Here is a 13,042-nt window from a genome sequence, read left to right as displayed (position 1 = left end):
GAGCAGATTCCCTTCTCCTGGGCACTGCCAGAGTTAGGGACGCCAGGAGGATGATTTAGACGAGCTGGAGACCTGGTCCAGGATTCCTGGAGTGCCCCGCTGCTAACCCCACCCGTCTCAGTCCATTTGCTGTCCTCTGTCAGTGTTCACTCGGTGTGAGGGTGCTACACCGTCAGGACACAAAGTGAGTTCCCTTCCTCGTGTTGTAATTCTAGCAGAATACAAGATCGTGCTTGCCGGCCGATTCAGTTGTCTGTATACCCAGGCTTGGAAGGATGAGATTTGGATTGGTAAAGGTTGGTAAACATCAATTTCACCACACCCCAACCAAGGAAAAAATATTCCCTCCGTGCTCAGCGACATTTACAGAGGCAAACTAAGAAAAAAGAACGTATGAGAGTTTGATTTCTGTTTCCTTTATATCGTTTGACCAGCGATGTTGACAATTTGTGTTTTAACCTTTCTAAATCTCGGTATGGAATCACAGATATCGACTGTCATGAAATATTTTGATTGTCTGACCTCCCTCCCCCCCTCGTAATGTTGCACAACTGTGAACATTTAAACTGATCCAAATCTAACAAACGTCTCCAAAGAAACATTGATATTGTCCATCAAAATGACGAAAATATAATAATCAAATGTTGCCCGGCCTAAACCAACCCCTCAGCATTCCTTACTGGCATGCTCTCATTAAAAGGCCACATTTTCCAATGCTGCTCAGAGCTGGATTCCCCAGACCTCAGTGCTGGCAATTCGACCCAACATCCGGAGACCTTCTGAAAATCCATGGCTGCAGATTTCTTTTCCTCGTGGCATAACATTTGCTGCACTGGGATGAAACTCAGCTTGCCGCGGTGGGAATTCCTGGGATCAGTGCGTTTCCTTATTTTGAAAAAAGAAGAACAGGAGGACTTGTGGCACCTTAGAGACTAACAAATTTATTAGAGCATAAGCTTTCGTGGACTACAGCCCACTTCTTCGGATGTAGTCCACGAAAGCTTATGCTCTAATAAATTTGTTAGTCTCTAAGGTGCCACAAGTCCTCCTGTTCTTCTTTTTGCGGATACAGACTAACACGGCTGCTACTCTGAAACCTTTCCTTATTTTGAAAAGTGCCTCCCACATTTCAACGTATTCCCTTTGTCTGGTGCCAGCTGCATTTGTGGATTTTTCAGAAATAAGTGCCCACGGCGGGCACAGTACGTTTGTTCGCCCCTTCCCTTAAGGCCTGGGATGTGTATTGTCTTGGCTGGCTGTCTCTCAATTTGACATTAGTCCTGGTGGAAGCAGGAATTGGCCCCTTTGAGTTTCCCTTACTAGCTGTTTAATCAACAGGCACCGATATTGACAAGATCTTCATTACCAGCTAATTGTCCGGTGGCCTGCTCTTTAATTCCCTGGTTCGAGACCACGGGAAGGAAGGAAACTGAGTCGATTTAGAATCATTGCTGGTTCCAGTCCCTTGTGTGTTAATTAATGGGCTCTCCCCAGACAGACTGGTAAGGGCCTGTCTTCATGCCCTTAATTCTCACCTCTCTGACCGCAGGAGCGCAGTCTCCTGAATGGTGACCCTGATCTGTTGCCGTGCTTGGCTCTGCAGACCTGTCTTGTTAGCTTGGCCGCCGGGTTTCATTAATGACGCTTGGTCTGGCCGAGTTTTGCTGATTCACACCAGCCGAGGATGTAGTTCAAGGATACAACAGGCAGAAAGCAAACAGGTCCCCTCAGGAGGGGCAGCAAAGTGCTGCCCCCACCACCAGGATTTACCCCAGTATCTGCTGGGTAGGTGGGCTGGGCCTGCTCCCCCTTCGCCTTCTGTCACACATAGAGTCCTCTGCTGAGGTGGGGTTGGACGGGCCTCCACAGCAGCGGGGCTGGGTCTTAACACCCTGTTGAGATGCTTGGGGCAGTTCCCCTCCTCCCCTCCCCGCCCAGAGCAATTGTCTCAGGCTCTCTGCAGACTCAGGCAGAAGTTGCTGCGTTGGTTTGGGGCTTTTTACCACCACTTCCCAGGCTAGGAACTGACCTTGTTTTTTTTAATTGGAAGCTAAAAGTCTGGTGTGATCACAGGACTCTGGAAGCTGGAGCCCTAAGAACTGACCTACCGGGCCTATGATTTAATCTGGTTCTGTTTTCCCCCTCCAACCGGGCCAGGATGAAACTGGGCTGGGCCAGGTCCCAGGTACTAGCGTTCCCATTCACACCAGTCCCCTCTCCTCGTGAACCTTTCCCGTGGGTGCACGGGCTCCCCGAGCTCAATGGGAGGCTGTCTTTTCATTCCCACCCTCCCATCCCATCCCTGCCCCGTCCTCCCCTCATTCAAAGGGAGCCGGCTTCCAGTCCATGTCCCACCCAGGGAGAAAATATGGCCTGGGGCCAGTGAAACAGAAACCAGAGGGAGTGGGCAGGGCTGTGTGGTGGTCCGCCCTCCGGAACGCTGCTCCCAGCCGCAGGCCCCGCTCTGCAGTGAGCTGAGGCGAGTTCCCAATCCCGGGGGCAGAACCGCATGGTTTGCTGCAGGAGATGGATTTTCCAGAGTGGGACATTTTCCAGGAACAATTCTTGTTTTAATCTTGTGCCCTTTCCCCAGTTGTTAGTGCAGGTGGGCGATCGATGCTGCAATTAGTGTAATGTCTGTCTGCATGCACCATTTCCGGGAGCTGCACCTCACCCCTGCATCATCGGTGCGTTCGCTCGACACTGCGGCACCGCAGGGCTCTGGGGTTTGTTAGCTCTGTGCCGTGGCACCGCAGGGCTCTGGGGTTCGTTAGCTCTGTGCCGTGGCACCGCTGGGCTCTGGGGTTCGTTAGCTCTGTGCCGTGGCACCGCTGGGCTCTGGGGTTCGTTAGCTCTGTGCCGTGGCACCGCAGGGCTCTGGGGTTCGTTAGCTCTGTGCCGTGGCACCGCAGGGCTCTGGGGTTCGTTAGCTCTGTGCCGTGGCACCGCAGGGCGCTGGGGTTCGTTAGCTCTGTGCCGTGGCACCGCAGGGCGCTGGGGGTTCGTTAGCACGGCACTGCAGGGCACTGGGGGTTCGTTAGCTTGGCACCGCAGGGCACTGGGGGTTTGTTAGCTCGGCACCATGGCACCGCAGGGCTCTGGGGTTCGTTAGCTCTGTGCCGTGGCACCACAGGGCGCTGGGGTTCGTTAGCTCTGTGCCGTGGCACCACAGGGCGCTGGGGTTCGTTAGCTCTGTGCCGTGGCACCACAGGGCGCTGGGGGTTCGTTAGCTTGGCACCGCAGGGCAGTGGGGGTTTGTTAGCTCGACACCACGGCACCGCAGGGCTCTGGGGTTCATTAGCTCTGTGCCGTGGCACCACAGGGCTCCGGGGTTCGTTAGCTCTGTGCTGTGGCACCGAACGGCTCTGGGGTTCGTTAGCTCTGTGTCGTGGCACCGCAGGGCTCTGGGGTTTGTTAGCTCTGTGCCATGGCACCGCTGGGCTCTGGGGTTCGTTAGCTCTGTGCCGTGGCACCGCAGGGCAGTGGGGGTTCGTTAGCTCTGTGCCGTGGCACCGCAGGGCTCTGGGGTTCGTTAGCTCTGTGCCGTGGCACCGCTGGGCTCTGGGGTTCGTTAGCTCTGTGCCGTGGCACCGCTGGGCTCTGGGGTTCGTTAGCTCTGTGCCGTGGCACCGCAGGGCTCTGGGGGTTCGTTAGCTCGGCGCCGTGGCACCGCTGGGCTCTGGGGTTTGTTAGCTCTGTGCCATGGCACCACAGGGCGCTGGGGTTCGTTAGCTCTGTGCTGTGGCATCACGGGGCGTTGGGGTTCGTTAGCTCGGTGCCATGGCACCGCAGTGCTCTGGGGTTCGTTAGCTCTGTGCCGTGGCATCACAGGGCTCTGGGGTTTGTTAGCTCTGTGCCGTGGCACCGCAGGGCTCTGGGGTTCGTTAGCTCGGCACCACGGCATTGCAGGGCGCTGGGGTTTGTTAACTCTGTGCCGTGGCACCACAGGGCGCTGGGGTTCATTAGCTCTGTGCCATGGCACCGCAGGGCTCTGGGGTTCGTTAGCTCTGTGCCATGGCACCGCAGGGCTCTGGGGTTCGTTAGCTCTGTGCCGTGGCACCACAGGGCTCTGGGGTTCGTTAGCTCGGCGCCGTGGCACCGCTGGGCTCTGGGGTTCGTTAGCTCTATGCCATGGCACCGCAGGGCTCTGGAGTTCGTTAGCTCTGTGCCGTGGCACCGCAGGGCTCTGGGGTTCATTAGCTCTGTGCCATGGCACTGCAAGGCTCTGGGGTTCGCTGGCTCGGCGCCGTGGCACTGCAGGGCTCTGGGGTTCGTTAGCTCTGTGCCGTGGCACCTCAGGGCTCTGGGGTTCGTTAGCTCTGTGCCGTGGCACCGCAGGCCTCTGGGGTTCGTTAGCTCTGTGCCGTGGCACCGCAGGCCTCTGGGGTTCGTTAGCTCTGTGCCGTGGCACCGCAGGGCGCTGAGGTTCGTTAGCGCTATGCCGTGGCACCGCAGGGCTCTGGGGGTTCATTAGCTCGGCGCCGTGGCACCGCAAGGCTCTGGGGTTCGTTAGCTCTATGCCGTGGCACCGCAGGGCTCTGGGGTTCGTTAGCTCTGTGCCGTGGCACCGCAGGGCTCTGGGGTTCGTTAGCTCGGTGCCGTGGCACTGCAGGGCTCTGGGGTTCGTTAGCTCTGTGCCGTGGCACCGCAGGGCCCTGGGGGTTCGTTAGCTCTATGCCGTGGCACCGCAGGGCTCTGGGGTTCGTTAGCTCTGTGCCGTGGCACCGCAGGGCTCTGGGGTTCGTTAGCTCGGTGCCGTGGCACTGCAGGGCTCTGGGGTTCGTTAGCTCTGTGCCGTGGCACCGCAGGGCCCTGGGGGTTCGTTAGCTCGGTGCCGTGGCACTGCAGGGCTCTGGGGTTCGTTAGCTCTGTGCCGTGGCACCGCAGGGCTCTGGGGTTCGTTAGCTCGGTGCCGTGGCACCTCAGGGCTCTGGGGTTCGTTAGCTCGGTGCCGTGGCACCGCAGGGGTCCATGTGTATTTAGGTCACTCTGCAACACTGCAAGGTTAGACCCCCCTGCTCTGCCAATCCCCCTCAGTCCTGACCCGCAGTCCTGACCGCCCCCTCCAGGGCACTGCTCGGAGCCGGGACCTGGGCCCAGGAGCTGTGTTCCCAGGTGCTGGCACGGTGAGCTCGCCCCAGGGCGGTGGGGCTGGACTGCTTCCTGGACACTCTGATCTCCCCCCCTCCCCCCGGTGGAGCTGAGCCTGCTGGACCCCCCTCCCCGCCCCCCGTTCCCTGATTGTGGAATTAGCTCCCCAGTCTGAGCTTTCACTTGGAAAACCACATCGGGCCGCACCTCCGCCAGTGTGACCCAGCCCCACCCATCCCAGCTGATTTCAGTGACGCTACCTTGAGCTGTACTCCCTGACAAACCTGGCCTTCTGCGCCTCCCCTTCGCGGTTGGGCAAGCCTGAAAGCATGTCCTGGCGTGGCAATGTCTGCCTGAGTCTGCAGGCAGCCTACTCCAGCAGCTCGGCAGGCGGGTCGGGAATTCGTGGCACTCGGAAGACGTAGCTCCAAGGTTCCCAGGGCTTCTACACCCCCAGCCCAGTCAAGGCGTCCACGGTCCCAGCTCCCTGTCAGCCGGCAGGATGCTGGGGAGCCTGGACGCCGTAGGACTCCTGCCGTCCTCTGCTCCATTCCCTTTTGCGGAGAATTTTGAAGTTTTTCGGTTTCATTCCAAATCGGAAGGAAACCAGATTTTGCAACATCAAAATCCTCCTGCTAAACAGAACGGCCTTTCTCCGCCCAGCTGCAGTTCGGACCGCTCCTTTCTTCTCGATGGGGCGTTACCTCTGAAACCTACTGATGTCTATTTAAAGGGCCACATTGATCTCTGTCGCAACTGCTGCCCAGTTTGGCAGTTCCTGCACTTCTGCCACAAATCCAAACGGCCTCAGCCCACTTTCTCTGGTGCCCAACCCCCACACTGCCCCCTCCCCAGCTGCCCAACCCCCAGCTGCCTTCTGACAACTCCCACGCTGCGGCTCGGAGCTGCCAGCGCCACCCCCTGACCCATCACAGTGGGAAAGGGAAGATCAGTGCAAAGCGTATTGCCTCGCAGATCAAAGGGACGCTCCCAGGGGCTGCTGCTTATTTACATAGTTGCTTCATTAAAAACTCCTAATTTTAGCAAAGCTTCCCCAGAATCCCCAGTCTGCCCGAGGCAGCAGGATCCAGGGGTCTGCTGCAGAATTTAGATCTCGCTCCCCACAGAATTGATGGGGCCATCTTGTTCTCTGGCTTGCAGCAGCACTTAGCAGCCCCAGCCGTGGACCGCAACTCCATTGTGCAGGGTGCTGTACGTTATTTATTAGGTGGATTACGGTAGCACCTAGCAGCCCGAGTCAGGGGCCAGGACCCCGTTGTGCAGGGCGCTGTACGTTATTTATTAGGTGGATTATGGTAGCACCTAGCACCCCGAGTCAGGGGCCAGGACCCCGTTGTGCAGGGCGCTGTACGTTATTTATTAGGTGGATTACGGTAGCACCTAGCAGCCCGAGTCAGGGGCCAGGACCCCGTTGTGCAGAGCACTGTACATTATTTATTAGGTGGATTACAGTAGCACCTAGCAGCCCGAGTCAGGGGCCAGGACCCCATTGTGTAGGGCGCTGTACGTTATTTATTAGGTGGATTACGGTAGCACCTAGCAGCCCGAGTCAGGGGCCAGGACCCCGTTGTGCAGTGTGGTGTACGTTATTTATTAGGTGGATTATGGTAGCACCTAGCAGCCCGAGTCAGGGGCCAGGACCCCGTTGTGCAGGGCGCTGTACGTTATTTATTAGGTGGATTACGGTAGCACCTAGCAGCCCGAGTCAGGGGCCAGGACCCCGTTGTGCAGTGTGGTGTACGTTATTTATTAGGTGGATTATGGTAGCACCTAGCAGCCCGAGTCAGGGGCCAGGACCCCGTTGTGCAGGGCGCTGTACGTTATTTATTAGGTGGATTATGGTAGCACCTAGCAGCCCGAGTCAGAGGCCAGGACCCCGTTGTGCAGGGCGCTGTACGTTATTTATTAGGTGGATTACGGTAGCACCTAGCAGCCCAAGTCAGGGGCCAGGACCCCGTTGTGCAGGGCATTGTACATTATTTATTAGGTGGATTACAGTAGCACCTAGCGGTGTGTCCCTGCGGTGTGTTTCCTCCCAGAGCCCGCGGTGAGACCTGGGGCGCAGAGCTCTGGCGGCGAAGGGCGGAGCTGGGGAATCCATGTGGGAGTTTCTTCACCTCCCAATAAAAATGGTTGTGAATACACACGCTCACGTCCCACCTTTTCCCCCCCAGCAAACTGCCCCGTGCTGCCGACGGTCTGAGGGACCGGGCCGTTTGCCAGGGGCCAGCTGGCGTGATCAATCTCATGGCCAGTGGCTTATAGGGGCCGACAAGCTGCGGAGGGTCTCCCGGGAGGGGCCCCGCGCCGCAGGGGTTTGCACAGACTTTCAGCACTTCAGGGGTTCCTGGAGCTGGGACTCCAGGGGATTATTCAGGCACCGTACGGAGGGGATCCCATTCACAGCTTTGTCTCCGTGCCCTAGCCGCCATTTTGGATGCTAGTGCTGCAGGTGCCCCACCCCAGCGCTCCCTTCGGACTGCAGGGGGTGTATAAACCCAGCACAGAATCCAGCGGCGACGGCAGGCCGGCTCCTGAGTTAGTGTCCGTCTGTGCCTCGATTTGCCCATCTGTACAATGGGGAGAATGATACAGCCCTCCTTTGTAAAGCGCGTTGCGATTGGTGGATGAAAGGCGCGGTCACAGTGCTGCTGACAGCGTGGGTGTGTGTGCGGGAGACGCAGGAGTCCGTGGCAGGTGCAGGGCAGTGGCGGGTGAGGGGTGGCGGGGGCAGCTGGCCCGTTGCCTGCCAGGGGTGGCAATGCACGGGCGCGCAGCACTCTGTCCTGTCCCTAACCCACCCTGTTCTCTGTCCCGTTTCCAGCCCAGGGCAAGGTGCTGGCGCCCAGCTCGGAGCCCCCGGAGCCCTGGCCCCCCGCGGCGGCCGTGACCCTGCCTGTGAGCTACCGCCTCTCCAACACCCGCCTGGCCTTCTTCCTGAAGGAGACGGGGGCGGGGCCGGGGGGGAACGCCAGCGCCCCCCTGCAGCGCTCCGAGCCCTTCGTCGTCTTCCAGACCAAGGAGCTGCCCGTCCTCAACGTCTCGCTGGGGCCCTTCAGCACCGGGCTGGTCCTGCCCAAGGAGCAGCTCCAGCCCTCCAGCACCCTGGAGATCCCCGACCGCCTCACCGTCAACTGGAAAGTGCGAGCCTTCATCATCCAGCCGCGGGTGCTGGCCAGCCAGCCCGTGGTCCAGGTGCTCTTCTACGTGGCGGGCCGGGACTGGGACGACTTTGACGTGACCGACCGGCTGCCCTGCGTCCGGCTGCACGCCTTCCGCGAGGCCCGGGAGGTCAAGAGCTCCTGCCGTCTGCGGGGCAGCCTGGCCACCTGCCTGGTGCAGGCCGAGCTGCCCCACGCCTGGTTCGGCCCCTCGGCCGTGCCCCTGGGCAGGAGGAAGGTGCCGGAGGCCCTGGACCTGAGCGGCGAGAGCCAGCAGGCCGAGCTGTACTACACGCTGCATGCACCCGACGGGGCCGGGGAGTGCCCCGGAGAGACGGCGCCGCGCCGGGGGGGCGGCGCTGCCCGGACCGAGGGCCCCACGCAGCACCCCTTGCTGCGCATTGGCAGCATCAGCCTCTTCCAGCCCCCGCCCACCCAGCTGATGCAGGAGCACAGGCTGGACGGCAACATCTTCATCCGCCTGCCGGACAAGCCCCTCAAGCCGGGCGAAGTGCTCAACGTCCTCCTCTACCTAATGGCCAACTCCACCGTGGAGCACTTCACGCTCAGGTACGTCCGCGTGGCCGGGGCCGAGCACGCTAACCACGCCGAGCGCCGAGCCGACGCTCCAGCCTGCTGCTAGGAGGCGCTTGCCCTGAGCTGCCGCGTCGCTGCGCGCTGGGATACGGCCCACCCCAGAGCGGGCTGCATTTCAGCAGCGATCTCCCCCAGGTTTGGAAAGGCGTTTGAGGTGCCTAAGTCCCATCGGTTTCATTGGGAGCTAGTTGGCTGGGTGCTTTCGAAAATCCGACGGGGAGCCCGGGGGCGGAGGCAGCGGCGGGTGGGGAAGGGCGTGTGTTGCGCTGTGTGTGATGTTTAATCCCCGGGGGTGATTCTTTAGGCCTTCTGGTGGGCGCAGGTGGGGAAGTGTCACGCGTTGTTTTGTGTAGCAGGCCCCCGATGCAGACGTCCCCGGGGAGCTAGCCGGACCCCTCAGACCGCTGCTCTGTCCCAGACTCCCCGTGTGCCCTTGGTCACATCACTTAGCGTACGATTGCCCTTAGCTCGGGTCCTGAAGCAGCAGCACCACCCAGAGCCCTGGTAGCATGTGGTGCCGCGTCCTCACAGCTGCATGCTGCTGACACCGCTGCTGTGTACGTCGCCCACCCCCAGGGAGCCAGGCTAGGACCCTGGGCCCGTTGCTTCCCCACACACAGAATTAAAGGAGACTTTTCCTAGCTGGTAGCAGCAGTAAGTCTGTTATCCGTTGTGTGGGCCAGTCTCTCCCTTTCACACACACACTGTCAGGACACACCCTTCCCAGGCCTGTCGGCAGCATCCTTCACCCCTACACCACCGCAGTGCCCCGAACTCCTGCTCCGGATCGCCCCCTAGCCTGCCTCGGCCACCGGGCACCACACGCACACACAAAGCCGGGCCGGCGCCGACGTTCTCTAGCTCATGGGCGGGATGCAGGAATCACTGGGTGAGGTTCTCTGGCCGGGGTGATGCAACGGGTCAGACTAGCTGATCAGTCACTGCCAGGCTGGGCTGGATTTGACCCCTGAATAACACCTCTCTCTCACCTTAACCTCGAAACGCAGTATCACCCCGTCTGCCGGTGGGGAAACGGAGGCAGAGAACGCCTCTTTCCTGAGTTCCAGTCTAGAGCCCTACCTCTAACCCTAATGGCTACTAGCCGCCCCCATCTGAATACAGCCCGGCAGCCGCAACATTGTCCGCCGCGCTCCCTGGGGGAGGAAAAGTGAAGTGGGACCTGACGGTCCTTCCCCCGGTATCTTTCCCGCCGTGTGTGGCCGTGCGGACGTGAGCCTTGCTCTCCTCTCCGGCTCTGCAGGGTGAAGGCCAAGAAGGGCGTCAACCTCGTCAACACCAAATCCAGGAACCTCCAGTGGCTGGTGAACTCTGAGCTGCTGACGGGCGGGAAGCACTCCACAGCCACCGTCGACGTGGCCAAGGCAGACGGCGCGCTGCCCAGGTAAGCGCCTCGCCGCATCCCCTTCTCTTTCTCGGGGTCAGGGTCTGACCGAGCCACGGCGTCGGGAGGGAATTTCCCCCCGCTCGGATTGGCATGGATGGGTTCATTGCCTTCCTCCGCAGTTTGGGGCACGGGTTGTCTGCTGGGATCCTCTGGACACGTCTCACCTGCCGCGGCATTGGTGCACCTCGCTCCCTCGCGCGCGTGCTCTGCCTGCGGCACGCCAGGGCTGTCTCCAGGGGGCTGCAGTTGGGCTCCACGCGGGTTTGCAGGAGATCTGGTGGCCCCTTCCGAGCTTAGTCTCCATGACTCACTCGCCGGGGGGCTCCTGTGCTGCCCCCTAAGGGCAGCGGCGCCTGTCTGAGGGGCGGGACCATGGCGGTCTGTATCCTCCCGCTGCGACACGGCCCTTGGCGCTGGCTGGCTGGGCCCATTCTGTGGCCGGGAGCATTGCAGGGGCGGGGGCAGCATTTGTGGCTCATTGCAGGAGAGGGGAAGCGGGGTCTCATGTTGCCCTGCGGCAGCCCCCAAAGTGGTTGGCTTTGAAGAAAGACCCCGTCCCCCCCTCCTAGGCCAAGGGCGCCGGAGGGGCGTTGCATTAATTTAGATAGACTCAATGGGCCACAGATGTTCCCGGAACCCAGACACTGTCCAGCGTTACATCAGGCCTGGGCTGTGGCGTCCCGAGAGCTCGGCCTGCCTTAACCCGTGGCAAACTCACCATGAAACAGATCTTCTTAAAGATCCAGAAAGGCAGGAAACCCAGCGAAAGCCTTGGCGCTGGGAAGCGTTCGGTCAGGCTTGTCACTGTGACCTTGTCCCTTTAGCGGGAGAGAGAGTCAGAAGGGAAAAGCCCCTCGTCTGACCATCTGGTAGATGGTATCGAAGCTGGTGATCGTTGTCCTTGAGGGGAAAGGGAAGACGGGAGTTGAGCGGGGCTGGAGCTGCTGATACAGCCCGATCCCGTTTCATCCCGGGGTGGGGGCTGGGAGCTGGTGTCGTCTGGGTCCCCCTCTCTGGCCCATGCTGGCCGGGCCATGCCTCAGGATTAGGGCAAAGAGGGTCCGGGGTTCCAGGACGTGGTGGGGCTGGCAGCCATGATGGCTGAGAGACAGGGTTGGCAGCTCTCTCTAGTAGCCTCTGTCTGTTCTTCTCCCTGTTCCTGGCTCCCCCACGTCTCTTTCATGTGGGGCCCAAGGAGGGAGGGTGGACGCAATAACCCAGCCCCTTGTTGCTTTGTCCCCCAGTTAGGCCTAATATCCGACACACTAGATTTGGTTCATTAATTTCCGCTTCCACATCCCCTGCTTGTCATCAGCGTAAGTTCAGCGCTCCGTGGACCACAATGCGGCCCTCACCCAGCGCGCAGTCAACTTGTGGAACTCCTTGCCTGAGGAGGTGGTGAAGGCTAGGACTCTAACAGGGTTTAAAAGATAACTAGATAAATTCATGGAGGTTAAGTCCATTAATGGCTATTAGCCAGGATGGGTAAGGAATGGTGTCCCTAGCCTCTGTTTGTCAGAGGGTGAAGATGGATGGCAGGAGAGAGATCACTTGATCATTACCTGTTAGGTTCACTCCCTGTGGGGCACCTGGCATTGGCCACTGTCGGTAGACAGGATACTGGGCTGGATGGACCTTTGGTCTGACTCAGTACGGCTGTTCTTATGTTCTTTTCAGTTCAGACTAGGGTTTTATGGGGGAGATGGGCCCTGAAGTTCTCCTGCATGTGCCAGGGATCTGGGTTGGGCTTTTTAAATCCTATTCCCGGCATGTGGTTCCCTGTCTCCCCTCCCCTCCGCAGCTCACATTTCTCCCAGGAGAACCCTGTCTCTCTGCCTAGCCGCACACACACTCGGCTCCATCCACCCACTCACGAGGACCGGGGCTGAGACCCACCAAAGCTCATCTCCTGCCAGCCTCACGGTGTGAGCAGTGACACCTGGTGGCCACCCTTGAACACGCCCGCACCCTGCGTCTCTTATCCCCCACTCCAAGTGGGGTCTCCTTGGAGCAGGCTTCCCCTTTAAAATTTGGCGTCTGCCTGGACCTTGCCGGCTGCCCTCCTTCCCTGAACACACTGCCCAGAGCTGCACGCAATGCGCGTGTGCGGGGCCTTGCTGGGACTCCGATCGCCCGGCCGGCACGTGCTGGAGCTGATAAACTTGCCCTTCTGATCTAATGCGTCTGTGCAGCATGTTAGCCCACAGGAGAGCTCGTTATCGCTGCACAGCAGACCTGAGCGGAGCTCCTGGCGCTCGGATCCAGGCAGCGGCCCCGCTCCGGCCTGCACGGGGCTCACAATGCAGCCACGCTAGACCAGCCACCAGAGGAACCCTGCCCGCCCCAGATATACTCCCATCCCCATCCCCAAATTCCACTCCATTCCCCTGCTCTCCAGCCGGCCGGCCTGGGAGCTCATCAGAGCGGGGAGGAGATGCCGGCTGCATGGAGAGTTTTGCTATTGACTGGGTCCCTCCGCTGGCTGGTTTAACAGAGTCGGGGCAGAGTTTCTGGACGGAGCGCTGATCACGGACGCTGCCCCTTCGCGCCTGTGTCTGGGGAGACGAGAAGCCGGGGCTGCTGTTTTGTGCCGTATGGGAACGAATGGAGCGGGATGGCCATGGGGAGCTCCGCGGGCCCAGCTGGGGCCGGCAGAATGGCAGTGGGCCAGGAGACAATCCAGCGGGAATCCCAGCAGGCTCTGTTAAAACCCTCCTGTTGAACTCGCTTAGTTCGTAGGGACCTCTGCTTCTACAGGCAGATCCTT

General features: G+C 60.0%; 1 protein-coding gene across 1 annotated transcript in view; it reads left to right on the top strand.

Moving 5' to 3' along the window:
• TMEM132E (transmembrane protein 132E) overlaps positions 1-13,042 on the top strand; it is a 227,061-nt gene that overhangs the window by 181,386 nt on the left and 32,633 nt on the right. Inside the window, exons 2-3 of the mRNA XM_005309829.5 lie at positions 7,937-8,843; positions 10,132-10,272. Of these exons, the coding sequence (XP_005309886.2) occupies positions 7,937-8,843; positions 10,132-10,272 (1,048 nt within the window). The remainder of the gene's footprint in view (positions 1-7,936; positions 8,844-10,131; positions 10,273-13,042) is intronic.

Source organism: Chrysemys picta, chromosome 19, assembly GCF_011386835.1.
Source record: "Chrysemys picta bellii isolate R12L10 chromosome 19, ASM1138683v2, whole genome shotgun sequence".
Lineage (NCBI taxonomy): Eukaryota > Metazoa > Chordata > Testudines > Emydidae > Chrysemys > Chrysemys picta.
This window is presented reverse-complemented; position numbering and strand designations above follow the sequence as displayed.